At 41.3% G+C, this 20826-nt stretch overlaps 2 protein-coding genes across 5 annotated transcripts in view; one reads left to right on the top strand and one right to left on the bottom strand.

Moving 5' to 3' along the window:
* The window catches only part of LOC102305912 (poly(rC)-binding protein 4), a 34806-nt gene extending 20137 nt beyond the window's left edge, over positions 1–14669 (top strand). Inside the window, exons 6-14 of one of the 2 annotated variants that reach the window (XM_005931791.3) lie at positions 1012–1143; positions 3305–3433; positions 4565–4639; positions 6435–6506; positions 8871–8912; positions 9006–9081; positions 9506–9555; positions 12233–12402; positions 13709–14669. In XM_005931791.3, the coding sequence (XP_005931853.1) occupies positions 1012–1143; positions 3305–3433; positions 4565–4639; positions 6435–6506; positions 8871–8912; positions 9006–9081; positions 9506–9555; positions 12233–12402; positions 13709–14054 (1092 nt within the window). In that variant the 3' untranslated portion in view covers positions 14055–14669. The remainder of the gene's footprint in view (positions 1–1011; positions 1144–3304; positions 3434–4564; positions 4640–6434; positions 6507–8870; positions 8913–9005; positions 9082–9505; positions 9556–12232; positions 12403–13708) is intronic. The other variant, XM_005931790.3, reaches the window with a different exon arrangement.
* Positions 14670–16657: 1988 nt separating this feature from the next.
* The window catches only part of LOC102305600 (dedicator of cytokinesis protein 3), a 51301-nt gene continuing 47132 nt past the window's right edge, over positions 16658–20826 (bottom strand). For all 3 annotated transcript variants that reach the window (XM_014336632.2, XM_042224665.1, XM_014336633.2), the window contains exons 51-54: positions 20700–20784; positions 20491–20613; positions 20260–20342; positions 16658–19590 (exon numbers count right to left, since the gene is read on the bottom strand). In XM_014336632.2, the coding sequence (XP_014192118.1) occupies positions 18982–19590; positions 20260–20342; positions 20491–20613; positions 20700–20784 (900 nt within the window). In that variant the 3' untranslated portion in view covers positions 16658–18981. The remainder of the gene's footprint in view (positions 19591–20259; positions 20343–20490; positions 20614–20699; positions 20785–20826) is intronic.

Below are 20826 nucleotides of genomic sequence, written 5' to 3'. Positions count from 1 at the left end.
TTTCAAAGCTTCACAGAGAGACACTGTTCATTAATTAAAACCTCGATCTCCACCCACAGCAGATCAGATGGATGTTTTGCTACCTGCACTATAAAAACACTCATCAACTCAGTCTCAAAATCCAGTTTCTGCTCAGTTTCAAAGCAGCGTATGTTGATAAGAAAGGCATATGAACGCATTTACTCTAAAAGTTTGAATGTTTAACTTTGGCTAAGGCTTGTTGTTCAGGTGATATTGTTTCCTTAAGGAAATAACTGAGCTGTCATCTACAGCAAGGAAAGGAAATGGGGATGAATGGTAGGAAAAAACATTTTTTGCAAGACCAGATTTTGGGTTATTGCCTCAAAATTTCAAGTTATTAACTCAAAATGTTAAAATAATAACCTGAACTATGTTCAGTGAAGTCCTGAGGTAAATAAGGATATTTCTCAAGGAATCATAGATTTATTTTAAAAAATGTATTTTAAAACACGAGTTTCAAGAATGCTAACTGAACAAAAAAAAGAAAAACATATCCTCACATTACATTTCCCTTAAACATGGAGCCTTTTATTAAATCTACAAAAGAAAAAACTTTTTCATGCCTAATCTAACGATTTAACTCCAGGACTTTGCTCCACCCCAATACAGGAACATAGAGATGCAGAGACGGAGGTTAATAAGGTGCAGATGATGGATTGCTCTTTACTCGATCTGCCTCACACCTGACACTTCCTGTGTGGATCCCACTGGCTTTTTCTGTTGTTGGATTCCTGTTGATGCAGCAGTAATTACGTTTGGCTGCACTATATCTGGTCCAGCCCAAACCATGATTATATTGTCTTCACTGGTGTCATAGTTTTAGACTGGGATGTAATGCTAATGATGCTATGAATCCAAAACTGACTGGTAAAATGAGCTGCGTTCAGTCTCTGTCTTCCTTGACCCATACTCCTAGATCCTCTCTTCCTTCTTGTGCTTTATTGTTGACTCTCAAAACCATTTTTGCTATTTTTCTAAATCTCCCTCCAGGACTTAACTGCACTGGTGGCCAACGGCACCATCAGCTCCAAGCCACCGGTTACCCTCCGGCTGGTCATCCCTGCCAGCCAGTGTGGCTCCCTCATCGGGAAGGGAGGGGCCAAGATAAAGGAGATCAGGGAGGTGAGCACCCAGAACACAAATCCAGTCCATGCTCCATGCCCACACTTCACAGAAAGATTCATATTTGACAGAATGAATCTCCTAGAAAAGAAGCTGTACCTAGAAGGGAGTGATATTTTCTTCTACATTTTTTTTCTGGTTTTTAGCAGGCTGCATAATTGCCCACATGCATTTTATATAGTAGAAACTCTAATTTAGAATTGCTGCATTTACAGTTCAAGTATGCTACTTCAATAAGAATAGTGTAATTAGCTGCAACTAGTGATAACAGGTTGGCATATTTAATGAAAAAAACATTATAGTTGGAATTTCTATTTTATCTATTTTCTGCTAATTAGCAATAAACACAGAGCAACTGAGGCTGATAAGAATCTGAGGACCTGTCAGGCAAAGGCAAACAGCCAAAAGCTATAAATTATTGGCAATTTCTTTAAATAATTAAACATTTTTTTAATAATTGTTTCTGCTACTTTATCATTTTCTTAAATAAGGTGTAAAAATTTGTGGCGTTTACACAAATAATAAATTAGAATGGTTGTTACACTTACCAGCTGTTGCAGTTCACACAATAAACTTATTTTCTTTATTTTTGTATGCAGATCAATTTTAAATAACACAGCGTGGCTATCATCTTGGAAAAGTAATGTATTTCTCAATCTGACATATAATTGAGTAAAACATATCAAAATGTTTCTCTTTCGTGCATATTAATGTGTTGTGTATAAGCCACATGATGTAAAAATTCAGGCATACCATGCATATGATATTATGCCTGCAGTAATATCATATGCATGGTATATGTTGAAGTTATAAATAATTCAGTGTGGTAAAGAAATTGTTATTTGCTGGACACTAGTTTTTATGAAAAGTCTACGACTTCAGACAAATTATTGTAGTCGATTATTTCAGTTACAGTTTTCATACATGTATTCATAAAAGGTATGTTCAGGTACAAAAAAAAACCTGTTTTGTTTTTTACATAAAAGCTAAAAAAGCATTAAATGTGTAGCATTTCTAAACTGTTATCAGAGGAATTGCAAATGTTTTTCATCTTGATTTGGAGGGTAAATGCATTCATATGTCAAATAAACAGCAATTTATATTCAGTTATTACGACTAACACCTGTGTTAACTTCACTGTGAGGATCAATTTGATATCATGAACACCAACTCAGAGAAAATGATATTAGTTACTGAAAACATGAACCCCGTTTTGCCATTTGAATGTAGCCGAGCCAATTAGTTTTATTTGTATTCGATCATAAAACATAATATTAGAGATATGAAATGTTCACCTTAAAATGTTCTGTGAAAACGAAGGAAGTCACCAAAGTGAAATTTTTTTCTGTAGTTTAATAGCAATGTATCTGATAGCTCTTGGTGCGTTTCACCTAAAAACACAAGTGAACACTGTTAATATGAACTATTTACTTTTCGGGTTGTGAAGTTTGTCCATAAGTGCAGAAAATTGATGAAACAGTCAAGCCCAGATATATTTACTTTACACGACATAGGCCGTGACTCAGCAGTGACAACAGGAAAAACTCCTGACTGCATTCAGGCCCAGTTGAAACGTTAGGATTAAACGTATCAGATCCATTGCCAGAGACATCTGACTCCTTAACTGTAGCTCTGTACCAATCTACAAATAGAATGTCGCTCATTTTAGCTTAACCTTCCCCAGTAATGGCATCCAGGTGATTTTCTGCGGTTAGATGGATTCCGCTGTCTTGTTCATCTCCTAAACTTGTTTCTGTTGTTTTGTTTGGTTGCCACAGGACCCATCAGTTACAAAGACAATGGTGATTTGTGTGTTTCAACGATCGCCTCCAGAAATAGGTCGATATCAGCAAGTGTAGATAAAGCTTAAAAAGTTTTAACTCAACCGGCACTCTTTGCCGTCAGGCATGCTGTATTAGTGATACATCAGCTACAATTAGGAGTGTGGCATCTTGTAATTGTAGAAGTGGATGGGTTTTTTTGTCGCAATTTGACGTTTAGCACGCCACAGTGCAGCTGGTTTTCAGTAGGGGTGGAGAAATATAATGTCAGCAAATCCAGCTCAGAGGGGGACAAAAAGAAGCTGTGGCAGTGTAATCGCAACTCACCTTATCTTTAGGATCAAGCTATGTTTTTTTTCTAAAAACCCTATCATTTGCAGAGCACCGGAGCTCAGATACAGGTAGCAGGGGATTTGCTACCCAACTCAACTGAGCGAGGTGTGACGATATCTGGGAATCAGGACTCGGTAATCCAGTGTGTCAAGCTCATCTGCACAGTAATCCTGGAGGTAGGAAGTATACCATTCCTCTCCTTCCTCCATGCACCAACACCTTGCTGATATTTTGTCATTGCGCTGCTCTTGCAGCTCACATGCATGCTTTTATTTCATCAGCATGCTGTCTGTTATTGTCTGTTTCACTGGAGCAGAAATGAATGCCTTTTTAAGCAGGGTAAATCCTTAAATGCAGCACAGAAAATGCTCAGTTTCTCTATTGTTTGAACCTTCTGTAATTCGCCTCGCAAGACATTGGATAAAGTCGAAAGGTGCCTGTCTCAGGTCAGAGGACAGCGTTCTCGCAGAGGGCACTAGTCAGCTAACAGAAAACTAACAGGCCTGCAGCGAAATCTGTCCACCTTTAGACAACAGCTCTCTTGAGAAAACCGAGGAGGAGATGAGAGGAAAACAACCCCAAGCACAGTTTCACCCTGTGTGTTCATGGGAGTGCACAAGTCCTTTTTGTTTTAGCATCGCAGCTGGACCTGACTGACTAATTGCTAGTTTGATCCAGTTTTCCAGGGCTTTCTTCAAAGGCTTGCGAGTTTCATTAGGATTCTGTACCAGTGGCGCCTTGCTTTTGGCTCAAAGATTTAAATTATGCAAAGTTATACAAAAAAAAAAATTGCTGTGACTGCTCTACATTTTCAACCCCAAAACAGTATTGCCAACACTGCAGTTACTTGATAAGATATACAGTGTCATGTTCAGTGCATAATCTCCTTTTCTTTTTAGTGTTTGAAGAATTTTATCTTCAAATGTCAGTGGATGGTTGATTTATCCAGAGGGCGAACCTTAGCAAAGCCTTGAGCTCTGACACACACTAAAGCTCAAAGCTATTATCCACAAAAAGTGCTCACTAGACTACTTCATTTATTCAATGAATGACTAATATTATCAAAAGAAAAATAAGGCTGGGAATAATGTCACTGTCATTAGCAGTTTAGCTCATCATTAACTGTTATTGTGTTTTAATGTTGCAGGGAGTTTAACACCATTTGCACTTCATTTTTCAGGCTTCGGCGCCATCGCTGATTTTATTTCAGACTAGCTGTGTAAAGTTATCCACGTCTAAAAGATTTATTCATGGTAAAAAGCTTATCTTGCTTTCTCTGACCTCATGGCCTATTTTTGACTCCTTAGTCTCCCCCAAAGGGTGCAACCATCCCCTATCGACCAAGCCCCTCACCAGCTGCTCTCCTCATTGCAGGAAACCAGGTGAGAAAATAAGATTTTACCTCACGCACTGATTAACTTATCTGTGATAGAGTAGCACAGTGATTCTCAAAAGATGGGGTGAATCCACCTTTACAGATATAGTGGGTTTACTGGGGGTTACACCAGGAGTTGAATTAGCAAAAAGTTAATCAATTTGTTTCTATGGGAACAGAAAACACATTTTCATGACTAGCAAGGTTGTCACAATGCAGGGTAGGAAGATTCAGTGCGACAGATCCTTTTATCCTCTCAGTTTAACATGCTAAAATGTCCAATTTAGTCTAAAACACTCGTGATATTTGAGGGGGAGGAACTGAGGGTCTAGAAGTGCTGGACCAGAATAAAATGTGACCTGATGGTGAGAAACCAGGCACAGTCTTCCATGATTCCTCGTAAATGAAAGAATTGTTGTCAAGATATTTTGCTATGAGGGGAAAAATGTCATCACTGTGATGCAAGAGGAAAATTCAAGTTACTAGGATGTGTGGAAAATGAACCAAAGTGGTGAACATCTGCTTTTATGACTGCTAATAAATACAATTTTTAAATAAAGAATAGATAATTGGGGAAACACCCTTCAACCATATTATGAGTGTTGACGTTACATAGTTTACCCACCAGAGGCGACTCTGCAAGTTTGAAGCACCGCAAACAACCAGCAGCCCAGGCGAGTAAATAAATACGTACAGATAACAAATGTTAGGGAAATCTGTTTGTGTTGGATAAAAATATCATATTTATAAATCACCAGGTATCGCTATCGGTCTTGAAATTCCTATATCGGTAACCCTCATTAACCCTACCACAAAGGGAAACGCTATTTTTTTGGCACCTAGATGCTGGCTTTGTTTGTTAATCTTAAAGGCTGCCACTCTCTCTGTGCCATTATAGTCTAAGAACAGCTGAATTAGCATTCGAGTCTGCGTTGCATGGAAATATATGATTGTTTAAAGCATAATGGTTATTGGAAAGTGTGTGGAGGAGGTGTTTCCATTCACTGCATTGTTCTTCACTTGGACGTCTTGGATCTCAGACAACCTTGGACGCTAACCCGGGTGTTGAAACAAGACTCATGCAGAGGGTCCTCAGTGGGGGATCAGTTCTTTTATGTGTGTGCATGAGGGTGGGATTGAGAAGTACTGTATATATGCTGCTGTTTGAGAAGGGACAGATATCTACCCTCCCATGGAGCGAGTCACAAGATTAGCAAGTGAGACTGGAGACCTGCCGTCTCCTCTGGCTACAGCAGCCAGATATTCTGCATAGCTGTCAGCAGTTCCTACACAGTTTGTGCAGCCACAGACTACGGTCAATTTATGGAATGGCTTTGTGTTTTTGATATTCTTCATAATAGGCTATCAAATTAAACCCGGGGCGTGATCCTGGTCGCTCGGAGATATCTTTAATGAAGGCAGTGCGGTGATAAGGGATGTTTGTATAATTTGTCAGAGGAGAAAATGAAGTGGAATGGGAAAGGGTCTGTGGATGAGTCATAGCCTATAAGCCTGTTAGGTGTGGCAAGGTGTCAGAAATGGAGCCTTGAGAGCCCATCTCAGGCCTAATTCTATAGCTAAAGCCAAAGGCAAAAAAAGAAATGTGTTGTTTTTTTTCCTACTCATTATTTTTGCATCATATTTACCAGTAAAGGTTTCAGCTGGTGAGCACAGACACCCACGAGTCATCACTGTCAATTCAAAAACAATGGCAGAACTTGCAAAACATGAAATATTTGGGTAATAAGCTCCAGGACATATTTTTATTTTTTGCTCGTCTCCTTTTCTCTTGTGTTTTGTAGGTGTTTGAGGCATCAGAATTTGCACCCCACCCTCTGTACTCAGTCGCACAGGGTGGCCTGGACCTCCAGCAGGTAACTGGGCAATAATACAAACAGAAAAAAAAATCTCTCCAGGATTCAAACGCTGGTCTTGGATTCCAATGTGGAGCGCACAAATTAGTGTCAGGGCTGCGATGGTTTGCGTGGTGAGTGAGCAGAGGGGTTGTGTGGTATGCCCAGAGTTACACACTCCATCATATGGCATGAGGTATTAAAAACAACAGCTGAGTGTAAGCTGCAGCTATTGTTCTGGCCTGTCATAAGAGCTATAACCCCTCCTGAAACACGATACCATCACACACAGCACCACCACCACCTCCACCACAGCTCTGCCATCTCTCTGCTCCAGAAACATTGCGGCTTTAGGAATATTCCTCCCATGACACCAGTAGCAGATACTGTCATGCCAGAAAGGAAACAATAACCTTTGACAAAAAAGCCCTAGACTTAAACAAAATCTAACTGTGGCTCATGAAATATAAAGAGTTCCCAATTGAAATGACTTGTGCTCTAGCTGGTAGGATTAATTCAGTGAATTTGTGGTTTGTGTATGCTTTCCTATATAAATAGAGCCTCCAATGTATTGATGCATTGTAAAGATGAGCTCGCCTCTACAGTTTATGACCTTATAGGATGAACTGGTAATAGCAGCCAGACCGCTGGCGTCAGGCAGAATCGAGTTAAGCTAAGTGCTGTCTGGTCGAGCTGTAACTATACTGAGGGAGGGCTGCACAGCACCCCATAGATGGATAGATGGATGAAAATGGGAAGAAGAAAGCTTTACACTCATATTAATGATCATATGCTATTATTTCAGTTTGTTAGGGTTAGAATGAGACAGCAAGTACAATGACTTTTACATTTAGTATTGTTAGGATTTCACAAAAAACATTTCTATAAAAAATACTTGGGTTTAGCTAATTGTCTAAAGGATCACTTCACACAAATCAAGTAAAAAAAAAAAAAAAATTTAATTTTGACTTTCAGTGGTTATCTTCCATATATGTTTTCTTGCCCTGGTTTTAAGACATTTCAGGTTTCAGGTGCCTGTTATCACACTGCTGCAATGTAGAGAAAAGGAATCTTTGTGCAGTTTAAAGCAGTTAAATCGTTGCCTTTAACCCTAATCTTCTATTTGAGGTCCCAGAGCTCGAAAACACACTTAATTTTAAAAGCTTTCTTGACATGTCTCAGTAGTGTTGCTAAAAAAAAAATAAAAATAATGCCGTACTTCTGTTTCTCAGAGAGCCCCGCTGTAAAATCTAGTTATAATGCAGATTTTGTTTAAAACTTTATTGGAGTTGACATGAGTGTTTACAGCGTAATCTTTCCTCAAAATTAAACTACTCTGTTTAAATTTCCTGTTATATGCAATCGCTAGTTCATGAGACTTTGCTGGAGGTTTGCCAGCACGTCGGGATACTGTCGTTTTTTTGTCTGTAAATGGCTTTTTGGCAACCAAAGTAGATTACATTTTAGATTGCATTTGTTTAGAAATGTCCTCTCATAATGAGTAAAACATTCATTCGTATTCCTTTTTTGTTTATAATAATGCCCACTGGTCATTTTGTCCCTTTCACAAAATGTGCAAGCCAAGTTTGTGGCAATGAGAAGGTTCCACTTCAGTATTTTTGCTTCATATACATTCAAAACAGAGGGTGGAAAACTAGTTTTATTAGGAGAGCAGTGGAGGCCAAACAATGAAGAGGTAAAGGCAATCTCAGCTAGGTCCAAGGCTTTAGAAGTCTTGTATTTTTTAACTCTGTGTCAGTTTCTCACAATAGTCAACCACAATTTTTAATATAAATGTTTAAAACTGATGAAGTAGTCCTTATGTAATCCTGTGGACTACCAAGAGTAAAGGTACACTGCCCATATAGATATGTCCTGATGAATGTTTTATAAGTCATCTTAATGCACTGAGCACCACAAGTCAAATTCTGACGTCTCAGGAGTAGATATTTCTAAACTTGGGCAAACAAAACAAAAATCAGAAAGTCCCCAAAGGAAAGCACTGCACTGTCATCCACCAAGGTCAGTGGCTGGTATCCTACATTTAATGGCTTCTTTGTTTGTTCATTCTTCACCATCTTTCAGGATCTTTGGCCGAGCATTTTTATGTGATTTCCTTGACAAACAGACAAATTATATTGCTCATGATGGATGCAGAGTGTTTGCATTGCTTGAATCAATACAAGTGAATTTAGTTTTTATTTTATTTTTATTTTTTTTGGTAAAAGTGCGATCAGTTGGTTCTCTTATTATCATTTAATTTTACTTATCAGAAAAAGGCACGCATTGACAGCGAAGCACTTCCATTAAGCGGCTGCAGATTTATTGCTTGTGTGCGACGTTTTTATTGCTGTAATTTACCTAATGTACGATGCTCTTTTTCAGGCCTACACTTTGCAAAACCAATATGGCATTCCACACTCAGAGGTATGACCATTTGATGGATGTGTTAAAATTTTAATATTACATGAATGGTTTGTGGTTTTGTGTACAATCAAGTTCTTCCTCTTTGTTTTAAAGCTGGCCAAGCTACATCAGCTCTCAGTGCAGCAAGGCCTGAGTCCTATTGCCCAGCCTGCTTCAGCTGTCATACCCGGTGTGTATTGCAGGCATTTTAATCATTGCTTTCTTAATTTCAGATTGCTAACCTGTGTTTAGACATCAGAAATAAATGCCAGCTGTTTTTATCTGCGTTGATTGTGAGCTTTTGTCAGTCAGAAGCGAGGAGAGGGGGGGCTTTGTAGCTTTCTTATATCTCCTAGTGTGAGAGAGAAACTATTAAGTGAAACGATACGTTGTGCGCCGTCAGAGAACTAGGGGAAAGAAAAGAATGAGTGCTGTGTTAAACATCAGCCCATTAAAATGGAAATTAAATGCTTTACTATATCTGGCAGTTTGCAGCTGAAAGGGTTTCTTCTCTATCTCAATGGTGTTTTTGTATGGCTCTGCTAACTAAAAGAGCCGAATGATATTTCAATTCAGTTGTATTCAGTTGATGCGTGTATTTTCTCTCTTATCAGGCATGGACTCAAACTCTCAGACGTCTCAGGAGCTGCTTATTCCCAATGATGTAAGGAAAAGCAAGTCGATCTTTGTGTTTTTGTTCTTTATGCTGTTTATATTGTCCCATTTGAGCGACAGCAAAAACAACAGGAAGCCGACGCTCAGCTCACATGTACGCAGCACCGAAGCAGGTGACTGGCTGCGACTGCAAAGACATCTGGCGTGACTTCAAAAGAGACGAGAGACATGCTTACGACTTACTAATTATCCGCGTTATTTTAACCTCGGACTAACCAAGGTTAAAGGGATTTTGAGCTGATATGGATCCTTTCGCATTATTGTCTGGGCTGCAGTTGCAATGTCTTAGAGGGACTCCCGTGAGTGTTCAGTAAATCCTCTCATGTTCCCTGACCTACTTAGAAGCTGTCTGCTGTCAAAACAGCCAATAAGGAAACAGACAAAGATCCTTTCCCTCTCCACTTAGCCTCCACCAGGGTTTGATGAAATGCCTCTCCAATCTGAGAGATGAAAATGCAAGACACACATTTATCTTTAAATTCACTATTAGTTTGGTCATTTTGGTCAGATGGCCTGCTCTGGGATATTTGTGTGTGCGTGCATGCGTGTGTGTGTGTGTGTGTGTGTGTGTGTGTGTAGGTAGGTAGGTGGGTGGGGTGGGGTTGAAAGTTGAAATTGTAATGAGGTCATTTATAATTGAACATTTAATTATCCTGAAGCATGATTATTCACAATAATGAAATGTTGCTCTGAAAATTCAACCATAAGGCTGGAGTTTAAATGTCTTTTTTAAAAAAAGGTGCTGATGAAGTGACTGAAGCAGGAATAAAACAGTCTTTGGACCATAGAGTAATAAAAGCTACTGAGTGTCTAACCACATGGCGGTGTCGAAATACTCCTCTAGGTGTGTGTTTTGGCAATAAAAAAGGGAATAAAAATAACTTTAACTCTGCTGTTTTTGTTGAAAACAAGAAAAAAGGAAGAACTGGACTGGTTACTCAAGGGTTCGCTTAACTGTATAGGATAAAGCCACATCCCTGAAACAACATTTCTAAAATGCCTGAAGGCATTTCTTCCCCCATGTAAACCCCCCGCATTGCGAGCAGCACAACGCATCAGAGGTATGAGGGAGTCCAGTGCTATACGTGACAGGGACAGCTGTAAGCTCCAACCATTGTTCCAGAAGAGAGGACTTACAGCTATGACTGAGCCTCTTCAGCCCAGGCCGGCCACACTCCGGCCTCCCAATCCTGCTCTGTGCTCGCACACTGAACGCCGAAGGAGAGTTGCACGCACACACAGATGTATTCAGAAACTGCTTACACCCAGTCAGCAGAATACAGTAGTTCTGCGGTGGAAGGAAGATTTAGCCAGAAGAAAAATGGCTGCACCTTTGCCATCCCATCCCTCTTCTTGTGTCCTTTCAAACGACTGCCTCAGCAGTAAACCAACAAAATATAGGCCACTTACAAGTGAGGACGACGAGCATTGTGTAACATTACTGTTTATTAAAATAACAGCTTTTTAAAAAGCCCAAAAGTTTAATTATCCGATTTTTTTCTTGTTCTTTTTTTCCAGTTTGTTCACACAAAGATGTGTGTGGGCAAGCTGGTGTAAAAGGCCCATGATTTTTAGTCTCAGTGGGGTAGAGATGTTATCTGTGATTTGAGCTCTGTAGGGAGCATTGTTTCTAGAGTTGCTCTCTAGGCTGGCCACTCTCTGTGTATCTCTCCCCTTCTAAATAAACTGCGGAGCCAATAATAGCCAGGCAGAGCAACCAGGTTGCTGTGTGACAGATCAGACATTGTGGAACAGGCTGCTTACTTCTCAGGAAAGGAATGTAAAATGGAGGGAGGGCATTGTGTTAGTGTGTGTGTGTGTGTGTGTGTGTGCGCGCGTGTGTGTGTTGTGTACTTCTGCCTATACGTCAGCCACTGTTAAACTTCCTGCACACTCACTTACTACAAGTACTTCATCACTGTCTGGCCCACTCGCAATATATTTGGCAGCATAACCCTGTCGCCTGAGCCTTGACACCCTGCACTTGAGCTGTTGCCCCGAGCTTTGGCTCTGCTGAATATTGTCACTAATGGCCAAGGGTGCAGGTAATGAAAGCAAAACAAAAGTGATAATGTATTTTGGAATGCAATAAAACTCGTGTCATTGTCTAATCTGCTCTCAGCAGAGAGAACACTCAAGCCAATGGGACTGTATATTATATATTTGAGTTATTTTCCCATTATGTTTTCCATTAGTGCAGAGATGCATCTAGCTGGCGTGTGTTTGGGAAGTGATTTGTTTGGGAAGTCATCACCACTCTGAGGAATCAATAACCTTTTAGCCACTCAGATTAATGAGAGGCAAATGTGCCTTCTCTCGTCTCTTTTACCGGTGCGCACACAGTAGCAATTAAGGGAGACCCGCCGGGGGGGGGAGGAGGTTTGACATGCATGATGAATGACCAATCCAGTGAAGACAAACAATGTAATTGCAATATTTGAAGTGGGCTGCATTAAGTCAGCTCAACAGCAGTGCAGTTTTCATAGTGTTCCCTCTCCTTTGCCCCCTTTGTCAGAATCACTTTGATCAGCACAACAGAGCCGACAGTGGGAAAACGCTGCGTTCAGTCAAATGATTTATTAAACCCCCCAGATTCTGTATATCTACGTAGTAATTAATTTTTCCATCAAACTGACCTGATCTGTCTCGACTCTGTCCTCCCGCAGCTGATTGGCTCAATCATTGGTCGTCAGGGCACTAAGATCAACGAGATCAGGCAGGTGTCAGGAGCTCAGATTAAAATCGGGAGCCAGCTGGACGGGACAAGCGATCGCCATGTCACTATCACAGGAACACCAGTGAGCATCAACCTGGCCCAGTACCTCATTACCTCCTGGTAAGGCCCAGTGACACACACAGCCATCTAATGAATCATTGCAAGCACAGGCCTGACAGAAAAGCACCGACTTAAAAGGGTCAAAGGCTGTGCTATAAGTGGTAATGAGGTGCTGCTGGTATGAAGAATGAGTAAGAGCGGGTCTGTGTTGTGTGCTGGATAGTAATGTCTTGTTGGAATTCAGGCATTGCTATGCTCTGACATGTTTGTTTTTTTAATTAGCTTTTCTTCTATATAAGACCATAAGGAAGAAAATTAATCTGCATTAAATGTAGTTATCAGTTCTTGCTTTTAACAATTCAAAAAAAAAAAAAGAGGAAAAAATACAAAAACATTCCCACTTTAATCCTTGTAACTGATTCAGATCAGCTTTGCCTCATTATTTTTTGGTGTTCCTCAAACCGCATTTCTTTCTGTGTAAAACATATACTAGCAGTGACAAAAAGGTGTCAACAATGATAAAAAAAAAAGTTTATATACAGTACGTACTCGATTGCACCTGATAACCAACTACAATACATAGAGGGAGTCAAATGACAGGTAGACAGGAGATTTTTCTGGATACCAGTAACAGCGGCAAAAGATATTCCAGCAAAGTTGAACAAGTGTTGAAGAAAATGTGGGCCATATACTGGTGATCGTACTCACTTATGTTTGTCACGTCATAAACAAATACTATATTGAGGGTGAGATATTAAAGAATACTGCTAACAGCTACTGCAGCAATAAAGTGGATCACAGTGAAGTCGCTCAAACCTGTAAAACAACTAGTTCAAAAAGTTATGGGAGACAAATCAAATGGAACAAATGATACACTCCCTGACAAAGATTTTTTTTTATCAAATGGTGGAGGCCGCCTTATAGACTTGCAATATTAACATCTTCATTCATCCATTTCCTTCCACTTCATGGTCACAGGAGCTTGGAGCCTTCCCCAGCTGACATAGGGCAAGAGGCAGGGTTTTAAGAGGGCAGTGGGTATTTCCAACACTTGGTTTTCATGCCCTCTGATTCTTCTTATTTTCACATTTGCGTTCTTTAACCTCTAACGTACGCTGACTTAAAAGGCATCACTTCCAGTAAATATAATTATAATGTAACGTAGTTCCCTCTGGAGCCACAAAAAGCTTTTCTTTTTTTCCACACATGCATTAATGCTCTCCAAGACCTGCAAACAAACTACAATAGGTAACTTTGGTGGAGTTCCCCTTTAATGATTTTCCAGAAACTTCCCCCAGTGTTGCAGCAACAGAATAATCCTCTAATCTTCACGACTCTCTTTTCTTTTCTTTTTTTCCTATCATAGTTTAGAGACAGCCAAATCTACAGCCCAGGCAGCCAGCATGGGAAGTCCAGTTGACCTCAACATGGCCTTCACCCAGCCAGCCTCCCCAGCTGCTTCTCCTGCACCCACCCTGGCTGCCGTGAGCACCCTGACCCCAGCTCATGTTCTGGGAGCTCCGTACGGTGCCATGCCCCTCTCCGGGCTGCTGGGGGTGAAGTCCGTCCCCTTTCTGACTTTGTCCAGCCCGGGCCCAGCCGTAGCCGTCACTGCAGCACCCTCCCACACCACTCTGGCTGCCTACACAGCCAAAATCTCCTCAGCCAACTGCATCAAAAAGCCAGAGAGACAGAAGTTCGCTCCCTACTGATGAAGCCTCTGAGCTCCGTGCGCAGAGTCAGATGAAGGACAGCTGCAGTGTTCTTTCACAAACCCCTGATGTAGCCATATCCGCTGGCAGAGATGCTCTTGCCTTTTATTCTATGACACACCAACAGAGACGAGACCAATGGAGATGTGGATAAAGCTATTAAAAGTTATTTACGACTATAGATAATTTGTGAGTTACCCATGAATTGATGGACAGCTTTCATTGTCACCTCATCACTGTTATTGATCACAAAAAAACAATAAAAAAAAAAAGGGCTGAGGTCTCACCTGAGACACACATGTTTACCAGTGTTTACATGTGTGTCTCAAGTTAGAGATCAGCTAAGTATTTATCCTCAATAAATTTGTAAATTATACTCAGATGACAGATGCTCTACTGTATGATGCTTTTATACAATGTCTACGTTTGCCTCTTGAAGTTTTTAAGAAAATTTGTAAATGTCTGGGGGGTGTTTTGTTTTTGTTTTTTTGTTTTTTTTAAATAATCTGTGCTATATTACTGTACTTTACGTTGTTCAGTGTTATGTCTTTTTTGTTGGAATTTATTTTGAATGTGCAACTTGGTTAATCTTTATTTATTAGTATTGTTTCATTTATTAAAAGTCTTTGGTTCCTGTTAATGGTGGCTTTATCTATTTCCTTCACAGGCATTCAAAGAGCAATGATGCAGCTTTGCAGAAACTCATTTTCAGGAGGAAACAGTACACACACACACACACACACACACACACACACACACACACACACACACACACACACACACAAAAACAAGACAACGCCACATTTAGGTTTTCTCTCAAATAACAACAAGATGGGAGGTTCTCATTTTAGCTGCAAGAACTGATGAGAGATTCGTTTCACACTATTGTGCTCATGTGCCCCAAAACAATAACTGCAGAATGAGACGGTGCAACCTCAGAGGAGAAAAGAGCTCTGCTGGCATGATGGGCAATGTGCTCACATGTAAGTGTGCATGTATAAAAGCGCACAATCACATGGTGTTCTGTGCAGAGAAAATGCGCTCTGTAAGTCCCTTGAGACAAAGTGTAGAGAGACTAAGGCAGAGGGGTTTGTGTGGGGGAAAAAAGGGGCACTAACATGGCTAGGAGCTAGAAAAGATCTGAGGATTCACAGCGACGCTGTGGGGAAAAAAAATCTGTATCTGCATCAGCATGCACCACAGCATCATCATCCTCAGGAGAGGCAGCTACAATCCTTTCATCCTAACTATTTCTGTTTTGGTTTTTTTTCTGTCACTGCATCATGGATATGCGAGACACTATGAATGCGCAGTTCTCACTGTTACCAAACGCATTCACTTTTCAGAGGCAAACAAAAAAAGAGCCAGTGCCTCAGTTTCATAGACTTTCTGCTGAAGTCCAGCAAACAGTGAAGCTAAATTATGACACAAAGAAAACTTGATCTTTGAGGTCCTTGAATTTCTCTTCTGTCTCTATGGTAACATCACTTGTGAGTTTATATATTATTCTTTCTAGGACCTCCTAAAATCCAACTACATGCCAAGATATAATGCTTGTAAAATCACCTTCAAATGACAAATCAGAGCACCTTTTTCAGCAGTAACTCAAAAAAACAATTTTCTGTATGATCAGTCTCTGACATGATTGTAGAGGAATTTTGGGCCACTCTTCTTTGCTTCAGTTCAATGGGGTTTGCAGGCATTCGTGTAGGCACAGCTCTCTTAAGGGCCCACCACCTCATTTCAGGCAGGTTGACTTTGACCATTACAACACTTTCTTTTCTTTTCCAGCTGTTCTGTTTGTTCTTGTACTTGAAATCTTTGTCCTCTTACATGGCCCAGTATTAGGTTTTAGCTGCCTGACAGATGACCCACCATTTGACTCCAGAATACTTTAAGTACGGAGGAGTTTGTGGTCAGCGCAACAACAGCAAGGTGTCCAGCTCCTGTTCTAAGCCCAGAAGATCATCACTTCACCACCATGCTGGACAGCTTGTATGAGGTGTTTGTGTTGATGTGCAGTATTTGTTTTTCACCAAATATGGTGCTGTCCTTTGTGGTCAAACACGTCAACTTTAGCCTCTGACTGCAGTCTATTTCTAACTAACCCATTCCCTTTGACCCTTAGTATACTATAAAAACCTATCATGTGATTGTGTTACAGTTTTATAGCATTTATAGTCTGAAGCAGATCAAAGTCCATAGTATTTAAAGGTTTGCCAATAGCTTACTGTGAAATATGCTTTCTTTACACGAACAGATAAACTCCACTGATATTCCAGCTCCATTACCACACACCAGATACGTTGCATTAGAATATCAAAGCATGAAGTTTGAGCTGGTGACAGCTGGGACCCTAGCTGTCACTTAGCTGTCACATTTTCTTTTTTCTTCTTCTTCTTTCAGTTGTGGTGGACTCGGGGGATGTGTGGCATGCCGTTATCTATGCACAGACACTCGCAAAACTGAAAATGGCACAAATATCTGCATTCTTACCACTGTAGCGCTCAGCCTCAGTAATTCAGAGACAAACAGCACCCTCCACTGTCGACTCAATATACTGCGTGACCCTTCACGGTACAGAAAAAGGTAGCGAGGAAGAGTTAGAGCTGATAAAAGATTGTCTTTAATGTTTGGCATTGTTAATGAATTCCATACCACAGCAGTTATGGGAGTAGGAAAACCACTTTTACAACCAAACACTGTTTGATCATGCTAACACCATATGTACAGGAAAGCACATTGAAAAGTGTATAAAGTATTTATATGAGAGGACTCAAGTCAAGAACGGTGGAGACGGCCACAGTCTAATGGATTCGTCCTTTTCCAAACACTGATTATAGATATTTATCAATTACATTGATCTCTGGAGTACATGTATATACACAAAACAACAATAAACCTTTTGGGGGTTTCTGCAATAATTCTCAAAAATATTTCACAATACTGCTGTATGTACAATAACAGAATTTACATTGAAAAATTCTATTGTACCTATATTTTGAGTATCACTTCAGTCACCAGTTATCCTCAACGCCATCAAGCTCACAAGAGATACTCACGTGCCGTTACAGATCTAATGACCTCATGTTCAACTCCATACAAAGTACAGCAGCCTATTCAGTGCCTTCTGTCTCGGTACGGTTTCTGAAATATGTTCACACAACTGATGATCTCACATACAAAAATAGATGTTGTCTAGTCAGCTGACAACTTGATGTACAGTAACACAAAGCATCCACCTGCAAAAAACAACCAGGAAAACAAGTAATTGTTAAAATATTAGCTATATCCTTCCAACCCCCACGGGACGATAAAGAGCGCTGTTCCCTCTGCCCCACAGTAAAAGTAAACCTTTCTGCCAGTCCGGGCTTCAGCATTCTTGTGTAACATGTCATCAGTTTTGAAACAACAGAAGGTAATTGAGAAAGAGCCGCAGGCAGAATAAGAAATATTAGCGCTACAAACCAAACAACAATCTGAAACCAAAGCGGGACAAAACCATACAAAAACATCACTAGGTAGATATCTTCTTTTTTTCTATTTTTTTTTTCCTTCAGGGAGTTTACAGTGAAGAAAGTGAAAAGGAGAATGGCTGTTACTACATGAGCTCCCCACAGTCCGGATGAGAGGTCAAACTGCATTTGAGTGCACTTAAGGCAGGTAGGCGATTCCAATGCTGTCTGTGTGGGCTCCTCGACCGGTCACTGAGCAGTTGGGGCGGATGGGTGGGGGGCGTGTGGGCTCGACAGTGTCGTCAGGCGCAACAAAAATTGCCACTGCAGCTGTCCAGGTTCAGCCCTCACTGCTCAACATGGTCTGACAACCATACACAGAGAAGGAAAATGACGGCGAGAGAGTGGTGTTGGTGTTAGTTTGGAGTCCAGCAGGTGTGAAGTGGACAGTTCTTCATTCTCCGTGAACATGAAAGCTGACAGGTGTGGGGCCTGTCTGTCAACTGTCCTCAGTTTGCCTTCAGACTCCCAAACACCTTCATTCCTCTCGAGATATCTTTGTCACACAGAAGAGACAAATAGAGACGTCTTCAACAAAGACTCAACTTAAAGCACTTAAACATTAGCCAGGATTGCAGCTGGTGCAATACAAGTAGGAACATCTCATCTGAATACATTCACGTGGGTTTCCATACGCATGGTACGGATGGGAAATCATCAGTGACTTAAGTTCGTGTCCCTTGAGATGCTGGTCCAAGAGGAGAGCTGCAAGTACACCAGCGATTTGCGACAGCCCAGCAGCAACACGTATTACAGTGCGCATTTGATATGATTCACTATTAAGGAGCACTTAACAGTGTTTTGAAAAAACATAATGGACGTAAGCCTTTGAAAACACTATAATGTAGCAAATTTATCAAAATAAGAATTCATATATATGAAGCATTTAAAGCAGAGAAGTCACCTCGCTGTGACTAATAACCTTCTGTAGTTTCCTCGTGTTGTGAAATGACATGAAAAGCAAAATTAAGGGAGTTCACAGCTTATACTGCACCTGGGATCATGTTGGTTATGATCGTGGTCGTCATGTTTCACAAAACCGTTTTCATATTATTCTCAAGTGGAAAAAAAAACATGCTCACAGACGAGTTGTACAATTGTGTACAATCAATATCAATTTTTGAACAGAAGTTAATTGATCCCATTGTTCAAGAGATATTTTTCTTTTAATTCTAAGAGGCCACGTGAAGCAGCGGCAGCGGTTGTGCCTCAAACCGTAGCTTCAACCGTCTTCGCTCCTTCGTTCCTTTCCTTCATGTGCACTGAAGTTAAACCGCAGAACATGACAATCGAGCATGCTCCATTGCGTCACATTAGACTTGTTCTACTACCGCTTCCTTTTACTCAGTGCAAATGAAGGGAAGAAGAAAAGGAGAAGAAAGCTCTAACGTAAACTGAGCTGGAGTTTCAGATCACTGTGTCTCCTCGTGCTCCTCGCTGATGCACTGCTCCCAGGCATGTTTGCCCTGGTCCTCTCTGTGGCCATGAGGGGAATGGAAGATCCTGCGGGGGAGCGGGATGGGTTGAGGTGGCAGGTCCTCCTCAGGAATGCAGCCCTCTCTCAAGTAGGGTTTGGGGGGAACAGCTGGAGGCTGAGGTCTGCGGTAAGGGATGTGATGAGGGCCATGAGTAGGGGCGTGGTGGTGAGTTGGTGGCCCATGTGAGTGGCTGTCCAGCCCTGGGTGGGCATGAGCGTGAGGGTGCGAGTGGTTGTGCGGGTGTGACGCAGGGCTGCGGTAGTGGAAAGGGCGAACCGGGTCCATGGAGTCGATTTCTCCTCCGCCGTAGTGGATGTGCATGTAGGGAGACGCCATGTACTCGTCAGGTGGGGACCACAGGTGACTTGGAAGAGGCTCCAAGGCATCGTTCCTGATGGGTCCAGGATCAGGATACTGACCCCCGAAGTTACTCTCACTCAGGGAGGAGACACCGCTGCTGGCGCTGCCTGATAGAGTGGAGTTACTGCCTCCCAAAGCAGACTGAGGACTGGTAGGAGAGCCAGGGATTGGGTGGAGAGGAGACTAGAGAAAGAGAAAGAGAGAGGATGTCATGGGTGTCTTTTTTTAAAGTAATGTTGTTTACATTTAACGTTTACATTTCGGCTTGATATCTCTTTTAACTTTTTCCCTCTTGGGTGCTTTTTAGAGCTGTTGTCAAATTTCATCTTAATGGGGAAAAGAGTAAAGATGATATCTAAAAGTGGATCGAGGGTAGGAGAAACCTCAAATAATCAAAAGATCAAAATAAACAAAGTAAACATTTGCCAGTGTTGAAAGTCATGCGTCCTGAACAAAGCAGGTGTGGTAGCAGGGTGTGGTCTTTGGCTCAGATGCAGGGGAGGGGTGGAGTAGAAGGTTTAGAAGACAGTGCCAAGAGAGGCTGGCTGGAAACTGTCAGTCCTTATCTAATCATGCCTCTTCTACTTATGCAGTAGCGCACTGAGACTGAGGTGACTGCACAGAACTTGGTTTGGCAGCCGGAAATCTACAGCGGCTGGCGCCCTGAAAAAGCTCCGGCTCTGTCTGAAAAGACGGTGATAGAAGTGTGTAAATAATAAAGAAACCAAGCACACTAGTCACCATATCTGACAGTGTGTGTGTTAATGTCCCTAATGTGGCAGGGTTTTTGCTACAACAGGCAAATACAAAATTATAAATTCAAAGTGGATGATGTTTTTCTTAAGCTTGTACCTTTCGGAGGGAACGGACAGGCAGGGCAGGAGGAGGGTCGCTGTTCTGTTGGTGAAATGCATCACAGTGCATCAGGAAATGTCCTGTGAAGAGAAGTTCAAGTCAGGAAAAGGAATAAAAAAATAAAAGCCCACAAAGTCCAGATCATTATAGACAATGAGGAGTACCCTAACCAAACAGATTCCCTGAAATCCACGATAAGCATAACTGTGAAGTAAAATGAAACAGTACCTGGTGGGAAGGACCTGGGTGGGACAGGGGGCATTATTACCCCTCCGGTAGAAGCTGGCATGTAGGTCATCTGCTCCCTGTTCTCCCCATCCAGAGTCCAGCTACTGGGAGTGTTGGGAAAGACTGAAAGGGAATACAAAAACTTTTTTTTAAGACAGCACAAACATCTTATGCACCAAAATAGCTAGTTTGCTGCTTATATATGTTACCTTTCTCTGGTAGAGTCATATGAACATCAGTACAAGGCTTACAGGGGCTAACTTGCTGAAGTAAGGCACGCTGCATGTGGTTGTTCTGGAAAAAATAAAATGAAGCAAAAGAACAAAATGAATCAGA

This window comes from Haplochromis burtoni, unplaced genomic scaffold, assembly GCF_018398535.1.
Source record: "Haplochromis burtoni strain Fernald_Lab_line unplaced genomic scaffold, NCSU_Asbu1 Contig_146, whole genome shotgun sequence".
Classification (NCBI taxonomy): domain Eukaryota; kingdom Metazoa; phylum Chordata; class Actinopteri; order Cichliformes; family Cichlidae; genus Haplochromis; species Haplochromis burtoni.
The sequence above is the reverse complement of the archived record's forward strand: the minus strand, read 5'-3'. Positions and strand labels throughout refer to the sequence as shown.